The 19,818-nt window shown below is 36.0% G+C and overlaps 1 protein-coding gene across 1 annotated transcript in view; it reads left to right on the top strand.

The window, feature by feature from the left end:
- Window positions 1-19,818, top strand: part of GABRG1 (gamma-aminobutyric acid type A receptor subunit gamma1) — an 86,297-nt gene that overhangs the window by 31,307 nt on the left and 35,172 nt on the right. The window contains exon 3 of the mRNA XM_061164677.1: window positions 14,651-14,718. Coding sequence (XP_061020660.1) covers window positions 14,651-14,718 — 68 coding nt within the window. The remainder of the gene's footprint in view (window positions 1-14,650; window positions 14,719-19,818) is intronic.

Raw genomic sequence — 19,818 nt, 5'->3', positions numbered from 1 at the left:
GAGATTTGTAATGCCTTGTAAAATATTTTAATGCCTGCCCTAAAGCTGGCCCTACCTCATATTTTCATTTTAGTTTGTTTTTCCTTTTAAGTTTTCCTTGCTATTGTGTGTCTTTACATATATATATATATATATATATATATATATATATATATATATATATAGGCTTTATTCCTATATATAGAAACAACAAGTTTAGTTCCACTTGAAAAATATTTGTTGGCATTTTTATTGAGGTTGTGTTAAACTTGTGAATTAACTTTGGGAGAACTAGGATCTTTATAACACTGAGTCATTTAAAACAGGAACATGGGCTGTCTTTCTAAATCTTCATGCTTATTTTCTATCTCTCTAGAATGTTTTAAGATTTAGTCATTGATTTTTTTCACATTTCTTAAATTGAATCCTGAATATTTAAGTTTTTCTTCTGTAAATGATATTTCCTCAAACATAATATCCTCTGAATATTGTTTTTGTATTTCAGTGCTATAGATTTATGAATGTTTAATTTTATATCTTTTTACCTTAATTGATTTTTGTTAGTTTAAGCATTATTTCTTTTCAAAATTTTGCTATCATACCATATGCAAAAAAATCTTTTTTCTTTACCAATTCATATGAAACTAATTTAATTCTCTTGTCTAAAAAAATTACAATGTCTCATTATTTAATATAATTAATAATAGTGGAGATAATGGGTAAATTTGCCTTGTTCTTGTTCTTAGGGAAATGATTCAAGTATTCCTTTATATGAATATTCACATTAAGAACTTATCCCTTGATTCATTTGATTTAGTTTTAAAATCAAGAATCAGTGTTGAAATTTTTGTCTTTTTCAACATTTATGGAAATAAGTTTGAGTTTTACCCTCCTTAAATCTATTAGTATGGTATATAATAGTAATTGAAACTATTTGAATTCTGGACTAAAGATATACTTATCAAGGTGCTGGATTCTGCTTGCTAATATATTATTTAGTATTTTGCATTGGTATTTATTAGTGATATTCATCTTCCATTTTATTTTTGAGTAATGTTTTCATATGTTTTGCATATGTTTTTTTTACATTTGTTTCATGAAAGGGTGTTTTCCTTCATTCCCAAAGGTGTAGCGCTTTTTAAAATTAATTTTTATTTGAGTATAGCTGATATGCAGTGTTGTGTTAATTTCTGCAAAGCGTGTCACTTATATGTATACATATATCCGTGCTTTTTATATTCTATTTCCACAAGGTCATTGCAGAGTATTGAGTAGAGTTCTCTGTGCTATTTATTAGATTCTTATTAGTTATCTATTTTATAGATAGTGGGGTATATATGTCAATTTATGTTTTCCAATTTATCCCTCCCGCCTGTTTCCCCCTTGGGAACCATCGTTTGTGTTCTATATCTGTGACTCTATTTCTATTTGTGAATAAGTTCATTTGTACACATTTTTTAGATTCCATATGTAAGTGATACCATATAATCTTTATTTCCTTCTGTCAGGCTTACTCCACTCAGTATAGCAATCTTTAGATTCACCCATGTTGCTGCAAATGCCCTTATTTATTTTTTGTACAGCTGAGAAATATTCTATTGTGTATATGTACCATGTCTTCTTTATCCATTCCCCTGTTGATGGACATTTAGACTGCTTCCTTGTCCTAGCTGTGGTAAATGTGCTGCAGTCAACACTGGGGTTGGGTTTCCCTGGTGGCTTAGCAGTAAAAGAATGCATCTGCCACACAGGAGATGCATGCAGGAGATGCAGGTTCAATCCCTAGGTTGGGAAGACCCCCTGGAGAAGGAAATGACAGCCCACTCCAGTTATTCTTGCCCAGAAAATCCCACAGACAGAGGAGCCTGGCAGGCTACCGTCCATGGGGTCACAAAAGAGTCAGACGTGACCTGGCAGCTAAACAAAAATGAAAAGCACATTGGGCTACAGGAATCTTTTCGAATCATGCTTTTCTCCAGATAGCTACCCGGGAGTGGGGTTGCTGGGTCATCTGGTAGCTCTATTTTAGTTTTTAAAGGAGCTTCCCTGCTGTCCTCTGCAGTGGCTGTATCAATTTATATTCCCACCAACAGTGTGTATGCCCTTGTTTCCACACTCTCCTCAGCACTTATTGTTTGTAGATTTTTTGATGATGGCCATTCTGACTGGGGGGAGATGATACCTCATTGTAGTTTTGATTTGTATTTCTCTACTAAACAATGATGTTGAATGGGGCCTAATTAAACTTAAAAGCTTTGGCACAGCGAAAGAAACCATAAAGAAAATGAAAAAAAATCCCTCAGAGTTGGAGAATATATTTGCAAGTGAAATTACTAACAAGGGATTAATTTCCAAAATATACAACAGCTCATGCAGCTCAATATAGAGCAAGCAAACAACCCAATCAAAAAAATGGCAGATCTAAATAGACATTCCTCCAAGGAAGACTTACAGATGGCCAAGAGGCATGTGAAAAGATGGTCAACAAAGTTCTAACACTTTCTTTGTCCACGTGTTAGCATTGTCTGACTCTTGGAAATTTGGTAAAATTCTATTATAAATTCATCCAGGTCTTGTGCTATTTGGAAATAGTTAATCATTTGATCTTTTTTTTTTTTTTTCCTGCTCAAATATTTAGTTCACATTTGTTATTTCCTACTTTATATTTTGTATTATTACCCCATTTTTTCGAATCAAGAAAATTATGAGTAGTGGATTTTTTCAGGATTTCAGCAAATGAGTTCTAGTGGCTTTCTGTTAACTATCTCATGATTCCTACTCTATCTTTATTATAACCTTCATTTTATTTTGTTTTGTTTTGTGTTTTTTGAGCTTGAAATCTAATGGTTGATTTTCCCTCTTTAACTTTTGGTGTGTTACTATCTGTGTTTCCCCTTTTCCCCCTGTATGTTGTACCTCATAAATGTTATTATCTATTGTTTAGTCACTCTGTCTGACTCTTCTGTGACTTCATGGACTGTAACACACCAGGTTTCTGTCCATGGGATTTTGCAGGCAAGAATGCTGGGAAGGGCTGCCATTTCCTTTTCCAGGGGCCCTTCCAAGCCCAGGAATTGAACCTGCATCTCCTGAATGCAGGCAGATTCTTTTCCTGCTGAGCCACCAGAGAAGCAAAGGTAGCTGTGTTTTATTTAGTGTAGACATATTTTGTGTTATAGCTTCATACTGCCTTGTGGATTTAAACACTAAAAAGAGAACTTATTTGTCACCTATAAGGTTTTTTGGGGGTTCCCTGGTGGTCCAGTGGTAAAGAATAAAAACTGCCTGCCCCTGCAAGAGACACAAGAGACATGGGTTCAGTGCCTGGGTTGGGAAGATTCCCTGGTGGAGGAAATGGCAACCTGCTCCAGTATTCTTGCCTGGAAAATTCCATGGACAAAGGAGCCTGATGGGCTATAGTCCATGGGGTCACAAAGAGTCAGGCATGACTGAGCACAGCAGATCACAAGGCTTTTTGACTTATGTTTTCCTTCATCTGATATCAAGATATTGCTAATCCTTGTATTCTTAATGTTTCCACTTGCCTGTATCTTTTTGTCCCCTTTAATTTTTGCTTCTGTAGATCACTTTGTTTTAGCTATGTCGTTTGTATGCACCATGGCATTAGGTCTTATTCTGTAGTCCAAGATAAAGACAATTAGGTCTTTTTCTTTGAACAGATCATTTGATTCCATTATATTTGTCAATATGACTGATAGTTTTGTTCTTAATTCTGTCATAACATTTTAGTTATAGTTACTGTCTTTCTACATGAGATTGGATTATTTGCACTTTAATTGATAATGTTTATATTTTAGTATTTTCAAAGCTTTATATTTTTGTTCTACTTTACCTTTATATTTTTAACTTTCCTAATGGGCTTAGTCCCCTTTTTTAAAGTCTTTGATCTTTCTATTATCAGATGATTTTGGTATAATTTAACTCCTACCTACTATCCATGAAATAGCAAGCTTTTCCTAGGTTTTAAGTTTTCCTCTCCAATGCTTCATTATTTTTAGTTAGCCTATTTTTTGCTTTACAACAACATAAAACAATTGTAAATTAGTCTCACATCCTTGTCTCAATCTTTGTTTTAGTATTTGATCTGCATGGATATGTGTTAAAAGGCTCACCATTAGCATTTTTTTTTTCTGCTATTTTCCTGGTTCTCTCCAATCTAGTACATTTTTTGAGTTTTTGTATGGTGAAAACTCTTTTCCGTTGACCCAGCACTTGAAAGACACACTGGCTGCCTATGATATTCTTAGTTCAGGCTTTCTTTCGCTGAGTTTTCTTTTATTAGACTGTTTCAGGGTTGACATGTTTGTGTGTTTCTGTTAATATATATATATCTATAGTTGAGGTGCAATATTGTGTCATGTACTACTTTGTGGTTGGCATTTCTTTACATTGTGAAATGGTCACCATGATACATTTAGTAATTGGTCTCATAAAACATGAAACTATTATTGATTATATTCTTTATGCTTTATATTATATGCCCATGAATTATTCATTCTATAACTGTAGGTTTGTGCCTCTTAATCCCTTTCACCTGTTTTGTCCCTACCCCGCGGCGCCACTCTCCTTTCTGCCAATTAACTGTTTTCTGTATCTATTAGTCTGCATTTGGCAGGGGGAGGGATTGTTTGTCTGTTTTTTAGATTACACATATAAGATTAAATTTACTTTGTTTTACTCTGACTTATTTCACTTAGCATAATACCCTCAAAATCTACCCATATTGTTGCAAATGACAACATGACTAGTGATGTTGAACATCTCCAAATGGATTAAAGGCCTAAATGTAAGATGGGAAACTATAAAACTCCTAGAGGAAAACACAGGCATATTAGTCTTTGACATAAATCATAGCAATATTTTTTCAGATCTGTCTCCTAAAACAAAGGAAATAAAAGAAAAACTAAATGTATGAGGCCTAATTAAACTTAAAACTTCTGCACAGCAAAGGAAATCAAAAGCAAAATGAAAAACTACTTAATGGGAAAAAATATTTGCAAATGATCTGACTGATAAGGGTTTGGTATCCAACATATAACCATCTCATACAACTCAGCATCAAAAATGAACAACCCAATTAAAAAATGGACAGAATAATTATCTTTAATTTTTTAAAGACCCTCCAGACTATTTTCCTGTAAAGTGGCTCCACCAATTTTCATTCCTACAAACAGTGTCCTGGACTTCCCAGATGGGGCTAGTGGTAAAGAACCCATCACCAATGCAAGAGACACAAAGAGACACAGGTTCAAAGTCTGGGTCGGGAACATCGCCTGGGGAAGGAAATGGCAACTTGCTCCAATATTCTTGCCTGGAAATTCCATGGACGGAGGAGCCTGGTTGGTTACAGTCCACGGGACCACAAAGAGTTAGACATGATTGAGTGACGGGGCACACACAACAATACACTAAGGCTTCTTTTTCTCTACATCCACGCCAACACTTGGTATTTCTTGACATTTTGATAAAGTCCTTCTTGCAGACATGAGGTGACCCCTCAATGTGGTTTTGATTTGTATGTCCTTGATAATAGTGATGCTGGACATTTTTTCATATGTCTGTGTGTCTTTGGAAAAACATCTATTCAGGTTCTCTGCCCGTTTTTTAATTAGCTTTATTTTTTTGATGTTGGGTTGTAGTGTCATTTTGAGAAAATCTGATGCCAATACAATTTTCTTGCCCTGGTTATTGATTCAATCTCTGTTTTATGAAAGCTAGAGGACTTTATGGATTTTTCTTTGTCTTTCAGCTGGATACTTTTGTTAAGATGTATCTTAGAGTTGTTCATTTTGGGTAACATTTCTTCCGGGTAATCAATGTCTTTTTAAAATGTAATTTCAGGTTTTCTTTCACCTCTGGGTAGATTTATTTATTTATTACATTATAGTGTTGAATATTGGTTCTCTTTAACTGTTTTGGTTTTCTTTTTAAGCTACAATTACAGGTGTGTTAATCATAGCTTTCTATTTTCTATCATTCTCTTTGAATTCTCTTCAACTCACTTATATTCTCTTGATATTTTCCTTGTTTTTTATTCATTATTTTTAGTTTATTTATTTATTTTTCTATCTTATCATACTGTCTTCCATTTCTTTCCTAAGTTCAATAAATTTCCTATTCATCTCTTCCTATGTATGTGTTTGTGTTGGGAGGGGGGTGGAAATGGCACATTTTTAGTTTCTGAATTTCTGATACAAGGAGGTTTTTCTAATCCCCAAGTGATTGCTTGACTATGTGTAACTGTTTTTTGTTTTTTTAAAAAACAGGATTTTTTTTTTTTTTTTTCTGCTTATGTGTATTGAGAGGATTTTCCACAGTTAATTTGCATTGGATCTTGATTTCTTATTTCTTCAACATTTTGGTATGGATCCTTTCCTTGCTGTTTTCCTATTTCTTTTTGCTGTTTATGAGTGTTTTGTAAGATTACTAGTTTGTTGGTATTTCTTGTGTCAGTAGAGCAAAACCTTGACTTTGAATGTATTCATTGTTGTGGGTGGTGTATATTTGGTTGGTGGTGAGTGAGGCATTGCATGGTTTCCAATATATTGGCTCTCTTTTTTTTAAGCTCTACGATCAATTTTATCCAGATTTTATTTTCCTGCAGTTCATTCCCTCTTTTGAATTCATCATCTAGTTATAATTTTATTTTCTTTTTACATTATCTTATTGTATGTACAATTGTTATCAATTTTAGTGATTAAAATATGCCTTCTTTATTAGATTTACTCATACATTAGTAACTTTAGCATGATTTAAGGACCTCACAAGCCATTTACTACATAAACTCTAGTCCTTATTTTTTTTTTTGCTATTACATTAACATATTTTCATTCTATATTTTGAAATACTAAAAGAAACTATTATTTTAAAATGTTGAACAACAATTTACTTTAACCAAGAAATTACTCTTTCTGATATTCTTTCCTCTTTTCAGTACTATATTTCCATTTAGAAACATATGCCCTATAGTATTTCTTTTGGTGTAAGTCTCCTAGCAAAAATTTATTTCAGTTTTTATATGAAAATACTTTTGTGTGGCCTTCAGTTTTGAATAATATTTTCAATGTATGCAAAACCCCAGAATGGCTATTATTGCCTTTTCAAAACTTACGCACATTACTCCATTTTCTTCACTTATTTATGTTGAAAAGCACTTTTAAACATTAACTTTTAAATCAACTTTAGGCATTTTATCAAATTTGACATCATCTCATCTATTTTCTCATAGTTATATTAAAGTCTTTGATAATCACAATAACTTGATTACTTGTGTAACTTTCAAAAGTTTTTTGAAAATTTTATGTCTTGGTTAAAGGTGATTGGTTTCTGTTTCATGAAATGTGTGTTAATTTTTTACTGAATGCCACTAAGGCATATTAAAAACAAAATATTCTAGATGATGTTATTTCCTGCAAAGTTGACGTTATTTTGCTTGTATAGTTAGGCTGTTTGGCCAAACTTCATCTGGCCAAAATTGGTGTATTTTGTTTTGTAAAACTTTTATTTCTCCTAGAGCACAGTCATTTGAAATTTCTCAACTTATAGCCTGAGGGTTGTACTAGGATTCCCTCTCCTTGGTGGCCCTAGGCTTCTCTAAATAGCTGAAATCTCTACATATTAACTTAGAGTCAGAAGCTGACTTATATGTTTCCTCAGCATCACATGTGCACATACACAATTTAGGAATCAGTACATGCCTTGAGGGAAAGTTGATTGTGGATTGTCTGATTGAGTTCCCTGTGGGGCAGGTACAAGTTGTAAGCAACTATATTTTGTTTAGACACTATTGCTATACAGTGACAGAAGAAATATACCAAGGGGAAGAGTGATCAAAGAATAGCATAGAACTCACATCTGCATTTTAGAGTTGAGAAGCAAGGATATACCTAATGACTATTTTATAGGTAGGAGTATAGGAATGCCTTTGCTGTTGTTCATAGGCATTTTAAATTGCTCATTTCCTTGACTTGGACTCCAGCATGCTTTTCTATACCTTTCACCTGTGTTACCTACTTTCATCAATAATCTAGTCTGGGGATATGCACTGCTAGTGGCCAAAAAACTGGCAAGTTGTCTCTGGTCCAGGTATTTTCCTTTTAAGTGAATGGTAACCATAAGAAAATAAGGTATCCTAGACAGCGTCTTCCAACAACACACGAGAAGACTCTACACATGGACATTACCAGATTGGCACTGAAATCAGATTGATTATATTCTTTGCAGCCAAACATGGAGAAGCTCTATACAGTCAGCAAAAACAGGACCGGGAGCTGACTGTGGCTCAGATCATGGACTCCTTACTGCAAAATTCAGACTTAAATTGAAAAAGTAGGGAAAACCACTAGATCATTCAGGTATGACCTAAATCAAATCCCTTATGATTATACAGTGGAAGTGACAAACAGATTCAAGGGATTAGATCCGATAGACAGAGTGCCTGAAGAACTATGGACGGAAGTTTGTGACATTGTACAGGAGACAGGGATCAAGACCATCCCCAAGAAAAAGAAATTCAAAAAGGCAAAATGGTTGTCTGAGGAAGCCTTACAAATAGCTGTGAAAAGAAGAGAAGTGAAAGGCAAAGGAGAAAAGGAAAGATATACCCATTTGAATGCAGAGTTCTAAAGAATAGCAAGGAGAGAGAAAGCCCTCCTCAGTGATCAATGCAAAGAAATAGAGGAAAACAATAGAATGGGAAAGACTAGAGATGTCTTCAAGAAAATTCGAGATATGAAGGGAACATTTCATGCAAAGATGAGCACAATAAAGGACAGAAATGGTATGCCTAACAGAAGCAGAAGATATTAAGAACAGGTGACAAGAATACACAGAAGAACTGTACAAAAAAGATCTTCATGATCCAGATAATCATGATGGTGTGATCACTCACCTAGAGACAGACATCCTGGAATGTGAAGTCAAGTGGGCCTTAGAAAGCATCACTACGAACAAAGCTAGTGGAGGTGATGGAATTCCATTTGAGCTATTTCAAATCCTAACAGATGATGCTGTGAAAGTGCTGCACTATTGCCAACAAATTTGGAAAACTCAGCAGTGGCCACAAACTGGAAAAGGTCAGTTTTCATTCCAATGCTGAAGAAAGGCAATGCCAAAGAATGTTCAAACTACTCCACAGTTGCACTCATCTCACATGTTAGCAAAGTAATGCTCAAAATTCTCCAAGCCAGGCTTCAACAGTACATGAACTGTGAATTTCCAGATGTTCAAGCTGGATGTAGAAAAGGCGGAAGAACCAGAGATAAAATTGCCAATATCCATTGGGTATTCGAAAAAGCAAGGGAATCCCAGAAAAACATATACTTCTCTTTATTGATTACATCAAAACCTTTGACTGTGTGGATCACAGAAAACTGTTGAAAATTCTTCAAGAGATGGGAATATCAGACCATCTGACCTTCCTCCTAAGATATCTGTATGCAGGTCAGGAAGCAACAATTAGAACTGGACATGGAGCAAACTGGTTCCAAATCAGGAAAGGAGTACATCAAGGCTGCATATTGTCACCCTGCTTATTTATCATATATGCAGAGTACATCATGAGAAACACTGGGCTGGATGAAGCACAAGCTGGAATCAAGGTTGTTGGGAGAAATATCAATAACCTCAAATAAACAGATGACATCACCCTTATGGCAGAAAGTGAAGAAGAACTAAAGAGCCTCTTGATGAAAGTGAAAGAGGAGGGTGAAAAAGTTGGCTTAAAGTTCAACATTCATAAAACTAAGATCATGGCATCTGGTCCCATCACTTCATGGCAAATAGATGGGGAAACAATGGAAATGGTAACAGAGTTTATTTTTCGGGGCTCCAGCATCACTGCAGATGGTGACTTCTGCCATGAAATTAAAAGATGCTTGCTCCTTGGAAGGAAAGTTATGACCAACCTATACAGCATATTAAAAAGTAGAGACATTACTTTGCCAACCGCAGTCCATCTAGTCAAAACTATGTTTTTTCCAGTAGTCATGTATGAATGTGAGAGTTGGAGGATAAAGAAAGCTAAGCCCCAAAGAATTGATTTATTTGAACTGGGGTGTTGGAGAAGACTCTTGAGAGTCCCTTGGATGGCCAGTCAATCCTAAAGAAAATCAGTCATGAATATTCATTGGAAGGACTGATGCTGAAGCTGAAACTCCAATATTTTGGCCTCCTGATGTGAAGAACGGACTCATTTATAAAGATCCTAATGCTCGGAAAGATTTAAAGCAGGAGGAAAAGGGGATGACAGAGGATGAGATGGTTGAATGGCATCACGGTCTCAATGGACATGAGCTTTAGCAAGCTCCAAGAGTTGGTTATGGATGGAGACATCTGGAGTGCTGCAGTCCATGTGGTTGCAAAGAGTTGGACATGAGTGAGCGACTGAGCTGAACTGAGACATTCTAAAGTGTGGGTGCTTCTCTGTCTTTAAATCTTACCACAGCTCTTCTTCTTTACCCCTGATTAGGTGCAAGCCCAGGGGTAAGTTGCTCAGCCTTCTGTGTAAAGAGACATTTATTCAGAATTAGAGATCAGTCTTTCATTCTCTAACAAGACACTCTCAATAATTAAATTTATATGTATTAATTATATGTCATATATATTGATAATAGCCTTATGTTTATGAGTGTTGAATATTTGCAAATGGTTATTGATTACTGAGTATTGAAATGTGTTAGTATGGCTAAGCAAGTACATTTAAATTCAAGTTTACTTAATTAATTTTTATTTAAATATAGAGCCTCTTGATGGGGGTGAAAGAAGAGGGTGAAAAAGCTGGCTTAAAACTCAGTATTCAAAAAACTAAGATCATGACATCAAGTCCCATAACTTTATGGCAAATCGATGGGGAAAAGTAGATATTGTGACAGATTTTCTCTTCTCGGGCTCCAAAATCCCTTTGGATGGTGACTTCAACCATGAAATTAAAGGACACTTACTCTTGGAAGGAAAGCTATGAGAACTTGGACAGCATATTAAAAATCAGAGATATCACTTTGCTGACAGTGGTCCATATAGTCAAAGTTATGGTTTTTCCAGTAGTCATGTACGGATGTTGGGCCAAAGGAAGGCTGAGCACAGAACTGATGCTTTCAAACTAGCATTTGAATAGACTCTTGAGAGCACCTTGGACAGTAAGGAGATCTAACCAGTCAATCCTAAAGGAAATCAACACTCAGTATTCATTGGAAGGATTGATGTTGAAGCTGAAGCTCTGATACTTTGGCCACCTGATATGAAGAGCTGTCTCTGGAAAAGACCCTGATGCTGGGAAAGATTGAGGGCAGGAGGAGAAGGGGTGACAGAGGATGAGATGGTTGGATGACTCAATGGGCATGAGTTTGAGCAAACTTTAGGAGACAGTGAAGGAAAGGAAAGTCTAGCCTGCGGCAGTTCACAGGGTCACAAAGAATTGGACACGACTTAACAACTGAAGAGCAACAACAAAATATACAGTGTAAAGTAGCATTTTAAATTTTCATCTCAGAGTTATATAATAAATGACTTAAGTCTCTTCAAAAACTGGTATTGGGAAAGCTTGACAACTACTTATAAGTCAATGAAATTAGAACACTCCCTCATACCGTACACAAAAATAAACTCAAAATGGCTTAAAGACCTAAATAAAAAACATGACAACATAAAACTCCTAGAAGAGAACATAGGCAAAACATTCTCTGACATAAATTGTAGCAATATTTTCTTAGACTAGTACCCTGAGGAAAAATAAATAAAAGCAAAATATAAACAATTGGTACCTAATTAAACTTGAAAGCTTCTGCATAGCAAAGGAAATCACTAAAAAAGACAACCCATGGAATAGGAGAAAATATGTGCAATGATGTGACCAACGGGGAGTTAATATCCAAAATATACAAACACTACCTACAACTCAACATTGAAAAAAACAAATAACCCAATCCAAAAATAGGCAGAAGATGGATATAGACATTTTTCCAAAGAATACATGTAACTGGTCAACAGGCAGATGGAAAGACGCTCAAATTTTTAATGATTGAAAGTGAAAGTGAAAGTTGCTCAGTCGTGTCTGACTCTTTGCGAGCCCATGGACTAGGCAGTCAATGGAATTCTCCAGGCCAGAATACTGGAGTGGGTAGCCTTTCCCTTCTCCAGGGAATCTTCCCAACCCAGGAATTGAAGCTAGGTCTCCTGCACTGCAGGTGGAATCTTTAGCAACTGAGCTAGCAGGGAAGCCCAATAATGTCCTCAAGAATCATTTAATTCTTGGTATAGACTATGTTCAGCCCCAAGTATCATGCAATTAAGAGTGGGTATTCAGTGTTTGTTGGTTTATCAGATGAACCAAAAATCTAATCAAATAAGACAGGTACACTGCACTTAATCACTTATCACTAGTAGTAAATGTACTTGCAAATGAAAGTAATAAACCTCTTGTTATTAATTGACTTGCATAAAAACCACTCTGAATCTAGTTATAATTAGCTTAATAATATGATATTTATTGGTTACAACTCATAGCTAGTCAAAAATAAATGGCAGCTGATTAAAAGAACTCATTTGGAAGTCATCAGTTTAAGTTAAGCTATAAAACCTTCTCTACTTTATGGGACCTACTTTTATTTAAGAAATCTAGTTGTTGGTTAGTAGATCCAATTACACTGTCATATATTGTGTAAGTCTAGAAGCCTATACCTGGAGGAGGAAATTACAGCCCCCTACAGTATTCTTGCATGGAAAATCCCATGGACAGAGGAGCCTGGCAGGCTACAGTCCATGGCGTCACAGAGTCAGATGTAAAGAGTGGGACTGAGCAAGTGAGCACTCAAGCCCAGAAACCTATAGTTTTGCATACTGAGACTATTTATAATTTCAAAGATTAAAAATAAATATGGTTTTAAAATAATATAAGCACTGTTTCTCAAAATGCCTTAAGTTTTCCATGGAATCTTACCAGCCTGGAGGCTCTGCCAGAGTAGGTTACCAAGACAGGGAGATTTGGGACAGGCTAGGGAATCAGACAGGCAGACTCAGCTACATATTAAAGGAGAAGATTCATCCTGCCAGGTCTAATATAGTGTTTGCATTGTAAGAATGATAAACACTGGGCCAGACAGGGAAATCGCATAAAGTTATCCAGAAAGGATGACTGAATAAATATTTCTAGAAACATGCTTACTTTAGAAACTTTTAACGTCCGAGGTGGTTTTTCTGCTTTAGTTTGCATCATCTCTTTGTAAATCTCTATGAGATCTATTATAGACTTTTTCTCTCAGTGTTTGTTCCCTTCCTGTCTGCCTATGAAACATTTACATATATTCCTCAACAAGTATTTGTGGAATCAATAAATGAACCTTTGGGGGAGTAGGGAATAAAAAGAAACTATGTGAAAATGTTTTTCATAGTAAACAAAAAAAAAATCTCATGAGTATAAATTATCATTATTAAGCTAAATCTCATTATAGGAAGCCAAAAATACATGACGAAGGGAGAAAGCCTAAATCACAATCGCTATTTAGTGATCATAAAATATTCACTATAGAGGGTATTAGTTAACCATGTCGTTCAGTAAATGTTTAAAAGGCTGACCTGGGCTACACATTCTGATAGAATCTAAGACTATAGACGTTCAAAGGCTAACTCAGAAGGCACAACAGATGAAACTCTCAGCGGGGGCTGCCCAGTGTACCCTGAGAATTAGAGGCAAATACACCTTTCCTTGGGGCCAGCTGTAAACAATCCAAAGGGATGTTGATAGCGAGGGAGGAAGGAGGTGGAAATACATCGATTATGCTTTTGATAAGAATCAGACCTAGAGGAGATGCTTTACATTCATCACCTCCTTTAATCATCATAGCTGTGCTTCAGATTCTAGTGTTGCTGGAACTGGCTTGTACTGGCTCACAGTAGCCACTAATTGCATACTGTCCCCACTCTGCACTCAGGGACCTCACAGTGGCATTTCTACACCAGTCATGGTGGGAGTATTTGCAACACTGAAATCAGCAAATGGTACAGATCAGGGCTTTCTTACTCATCTCTCAGAGTAAGCTTGTAACATTTGCTAGACACCCCTGACATGCACTAAGTATAACAGGTTTCCCAGGTGGCTTAGCAGTAAAGAATTCACCTGCAATGCAGGAGACAAGGGTTTGATCCCTGGGTCGGGAAGATCCCCTGGAAGAGCGCATGGCAACCCGCTCCCTCTTCTCTGGAGAATCCCATGGACGGAGGAGCCCGGACGGCTACAGTGCGTAGAGTCGCAAAGAATCGGACACGACTCACGCGACCGAACATGTGCGCATGCACAGGCTTACATAACAATATTTAGGCTTAAAATCCATCCGGTCCTAAATTCTATAACTGTTGGAGAGTAAGTTATCTAACATTTTTAACTAAATTAACTTTATTAATTTTCATGGAAGGTTTGAACAGTTTTAACATTTTTAGGCTATACACTGGAATATTTTTAGTCAAAAACGGTCATTTTTAGTTACATAATTGATTTAAAAGATTGTTGTGTTTATATAATGAATCATGCTTCTTCATTTCATAAATGTTTTATAACTAAAATGATAAAGTATTAATGATTAGTAAAGACTTATTTAAATAAGATTTAACACCAACTTTGATTATATCTTTGAACATTCTTTGTATTGGTATTTTGCAGTGAGGCCCACAGTAATTGAAACTGATGTTTATGTAAACAGCATTGGACCAGTTGATCCCATAAACATGGTGAGTTATGAATATTAAAAATTATTATTTGCATGCAGTTCTTGAGTACATATCACAGCAATAGAATAAATATGTGAGCAATTTCTGAGAGCTAATTCTGAATGAGTTCAGGGTGAAAATGTGCAGTGATTTGCTGGTTGTGCATAGGCTGACTCTAAGGTATAGAGATGACTTTGTGGACAGCAGAGTCATCTTTTGAGATTGGGAATATAGTCACATGTGCCCTCAAATGCTAAAGGCACATTCAGGAGGAACTGTCCAGCAATGATTTGGATTTTAAGTTCAGGGAATAAGTTGATTTGGAGATGATTTGGAAATAGATATAAATTGAGAAAGGAGGAAGAACAAATACTATAAGATATGGCTTGAAGCCTCAAGAAGTGATCCAAGGGAGACACATATTAAGAAGAACACAGATCTGCCAATCAGATGGTAAAATGAGGCCAGTGTGTATAAACTACAGGTGGAAAAAAAAAGAGAAGTGCAGAAAAGGGACATATTCAGAAAAATCAGAGGGTAAGAGAAGCAAGGAGAAGATGATATTAAATTATCTGAGGAAGAAAAGAGGATGAAGAAGAAGGAATTAATAAACAATTGTTTATGTACATGAGAATCCAATGATAAATGAATTAAATTGGGCCTACTGGTATTGGCTAGATGATACTGGTTCTCTCAGATAAAATCCAGAGGAATGCTGAAAGTAAGAAAAGAATAAGAGCTGGATCATATGTCTCTCCTTCAGCCTCAAAAGTGGTCTCATACCCAACTTCTTGGCACAGAGCCCTGAAATACAGGTTCTGCAGGAACAGCCATGAAATCATGTGCTGATTTCAAGGTGATGGAGATTAAGTGGGAATGCAGGTTAATTTTATGAACTACTATTTTGAGAAAATTGACTTAGAAGAGAATGAGAGAAGAAGGTGGTGGTAGAGAGGGAAGAGAGTGTAAGAGAAATATGGGCAAGAGAGAGAATATGAAAAAAATTCCAAGGGAAGGTCATTTAGGCTGGAAATTAATAAAAGTGTATAACTATGCTTTATCTCTTACATGTATAATGAATAGATTTTCTTACCATTTGAAAGACATAATTAACACCTACAGTATAACCCATAGACAGTATTTAAAGTAGATTGAAAATATACTAATCCAAACCCTAATAATCCCACTTCTGAGTCAGACTACTTGATGCCTTTCAATGGGTTCTATCATATGTTATATTCATCTCCTTTGATGGACACCGTGTTAGCCTCTCAGCTGCCATAACAAAGTATCAGAGACTGGATGGCTCTAAGGATAGACATTAGACATTTACGTCTCAAGTTCTGAAAGGCAGAAGGTGTCAAATCAAGGTGTCAGCAACTTTGCTTTTTTCTAAGCCTCCCTCCTCGGCTTGCACATGTCCACCTTTTTGCTGAATCGCACGGGATTTCTGCAGTGCACCCGCTTCCCTTGCGCTCTGTGTATCCAGATTTTCATGCACATTTTATCCAAATAGCCAAACTTTCCCTTATTATAAGAACAGCAGTCAGATTGGATTCAGGTCCACCCTAACAACCTCATTTTAATCATCTCTTTAAAAGCCCTGTCTCCCAAATAGTCACATTCTAAGGCACTGGGGGTTAGGCCTTCAGCATATAAATTGTGAGAGGACCCCATTGAGTGCATAATACCATGCAAAGATTATTTTCTAACACTTTGAGGATTTTTCTCCCCAACTTCATTTATTCATTATTACGACCAAGTGTCCCTTTATTCTAGTCTTCGCCATTTTAGACTTGAATGTTGTCGTTTAGTCACTGTCCTGTCTGACTCTTTTGTGGCCCCATGGACTGTAGCCCGCCAGGCTCCTCTGTCCATGGGATTTCCCAGGCAAGAATACTGGAGTGGGTTGCTATGTCTTACTCGACGGGGATATTCCTGACTCAGGGATGGAACCTGCACCTCCTGCATCGGCAGGTGATTCTTTACCACTGAGCCGATGGGAAGCCCTTTATTATACCTGAATAAATCATCATTATATACCTAACAATTATCTGTGTCTGCTTTGTCCTATATATTACAGTCATGATCGGTTTTTCTCTTGCTCAACATGATGTTCACGTGACTGTCATTAACTTTCACAGCTGCCTATATTGATCACCATAGTGACAGGATTCAGGCCACACAATAATGGACATCTTTGTTGCCTTAATGCAAATGAATATGAACTGGCTGTGGATAAGTTGAATTTGATAGCCTGAAAACTGGAGCCAGCTCTCAGGGTAAAGGGTTGGAGCAAATATTTGTCTGTGATTAGCTAAACCTCTGAGGAACTGGAAAGTCTGAAAGTAAAGAGAGAAGGAAAAAGAAAAAAATATCAGACCCTGAGGAATATATACATTTAAGGACCTGAAAGATGAAGCTGAGATAGCAAATTAAACTGATAAGTTGGCAAGAAAATGAAGATAAAGCAAGGGAAGGTAAAATTTGAAAGTGTTTGAGTTTTCCTTCTAACTCCAAACAAATTTGTATACAACCACTTGGTTTTCGTAAAGATAAAGATGTTTAAATAGCTGTGTGTATTAATTTAACATTGTGCAAATATAAGATTTTATAAAGTAATGCCTTAATAAGATGTTAATTTTCCCTTTAAAAGAATCTTAAAATATCCAGTCTCTACTGATGCTTAGGTAAACCCATTTGGGGATGTGGAAGTCTAAACTTCTCTGCATTATATATTTTTTATTTGTGCCTTTTGTCTTCAATTTGAATTAATTCATTAAAGAAGAAATGTGGTTATTAAAAAGAAGTAGAATTTAATACTGAATTAGTATTCCAGAAATACTTTGACAAGAATAGCTATCAGGACTTTTGTGATGATATTCTTGCATAAAACTTTCATAGTATTAAATATTTAGTTTCCAGTGGGGTAAATCACACACTTGCAACCTTGGACAGTGATAGTTTTTTTTAAAGCTAATTAAGTGAAATTACTATTAAAATTGGTGATACTAAAGCACATATAAGAAAAAAACTAGGGTATTTAATAGTGTTTATTAAAACAGAAGCATGTCATAGTAGGAACAATGGAACAGTTTATAGAGAAAACAATTTTAACTAAACAATGCAAGAACATTAGAATTCAATTATTATAAAATGAATAGAATTGCTTTGACTGTGACTGTAATAAAATAAGCAGACTCAAATAGAATTGAGCAAGCAAGTCCTTTTTTCCTCTCTTGACTACACATACAACTTAAGGTACTGATAGGGAACAAAGCTAATATATAGGTTTAATAATTTTACTTTTTCAAATGAAATAAAATATGGTTTGGTACAAAATGTTTTTTTTTTTTCAAACTTGGCTGCATAAAATAGTATCTGTAGATTATTAATAAGACCTAAAAACAGTAAAAAGCCTCTTGATGAAAGTGAAAGAGGAGAGTGAAAAAGTTGGCTTAAAGCTCAACATTCAGAAAACTAAGACCATGGCATCTGGTCCCATCACTTCATGGGAAATAGATGGGAAACAGTGGAAACAGTGTCCGACTTTACTTTTCTGGGCTCTAAAGTCACTGCAGGTGGTGATTGCAGCCATGAAATTAAAAGATGCTTACTCCTTGGAAGGAAAGTTATGACCAACCTAGACAGCATATTAAAAAGCAAAGACATTACTTTGCCAACAAAGGTCCATCTGGTAAAGGTTATGATTTTTCCAGTCGTCATGTATGGATGTGAGAGTTGGACTGTGAAGAAAGCTGAGTGCAGAAGAACTGATGCTTTTGAACTGTGGTGTTGGAGAAGACTCTTGAGAGTCCCTTGGACTGCAAGGAGCTCCAACCAGTCCATCCAAAAGGAGATCAGTCCTGGGTGTTCATTGGAAGGACTGATGCTGAAGCTGAAACTCCAGTACTTTGGCCACCTCATGCGAAGAGTTGACTCATTGGAAAAGACCCTGATGCTGGGAGGGATTGGGGGCAGGAGGAGAAGGGGACGACAGAGGATGAGGTGGTTGGATGGCATCACCGACTCAATGGACATGGGTTTGAGTAAACTCCGGGAGTTGGTGATGGACAGGGAGACCTGGCGTGCTGTGGTTCATGGGGTCACAGAGAGTTGGACATGACTGAGCCACTGAACTGAACTGAACTGAAAACAGTATCATTCTACAATCATGTATATCTTTCTTTTTTTTTTTTAAATTCAAGGTTAGGTTAATGGCTTCAATCCTGGTGTCACTGTTAAACATTAGATATTCAATAATTGCATGTTGAAAGAATGAATAAATTAGTCAATAAATAGATTATCCCATAATTTCTATTTTGAAAATGAGTGTAAAGTGAGTAACAGATGCAACTAATTGGAATTGAAAAAAAAATAGGAAAGAGGCCATTCAACTATGCATATTCTAATTAAAGCTATTTAAATGTAAACAGAAGAAAAATACAATAAAAACTTAAGCCACAAAATGTTAATAGAGGTTATTAGACTGAAATTAAAGTATGTCATCCTCTTAATTTTTTAGGTTTTGAGGAGATTATGTGTTTTCACTCTTTCCAGTAAATATCTCAGGATAATTAAACAATTGCTATCTTCTGTGCTACCAGTTATCTTCTGGTAGCACATATAATAGTCAAGGGTTATGGGAATTCTCTGAATAAAGTAAAACTCAGTGAAAGCTCCAGTGAATCCAAGATGATATAATGAGTATCTAACACAAGGGAAGTAAGTACAGAACAGTAATCGCTGACAATTACAACTATAGTTTGGGCATGGGTTTACTTATAGGAAGTAGTACACCCTTATATAGCCCAATATTAAGAGATTATCAGTATAGGTTCTTTGAAAGTATCAGACCAGAGAGAAAAACAGTGATAAAAAACTTCTCAAGAACAAGATCCCAAATCATGTCTATAGAATTTAACTTTATATCATTGTAAATGCCAGGGTCATAGGTCACTTGATCTGAGAATATGTTTCCTAAGCTGGATAGATTCATCAGACTTGAAATTTTTATTGGTTTTGGTCCTGGAGACAGGGCTGAAGAATGAAGGCACCAGTTATAAAGAGGGCAAACTAGAAAGAAGCCAGGGCACCAGCCAGGCTAGACTTCAGAGTAAC

Source organism: Dama dama, chromosome 17 (genome assembly GCF_033118175.1).
Source record: "Dama dama isolate Ldn47 chromosome 17, ASM3311817v1, whole genome shotgun sequence".
Classification (NCBI taxonomy): Eukaryota; Metazoa; Chordata; class Mammalia; order Artiodactyla; family Cervidae; genus Dama; species Dama dama.
This window is presented reverse-complemented; position numbering and strand designations above follow the sequence as displayed.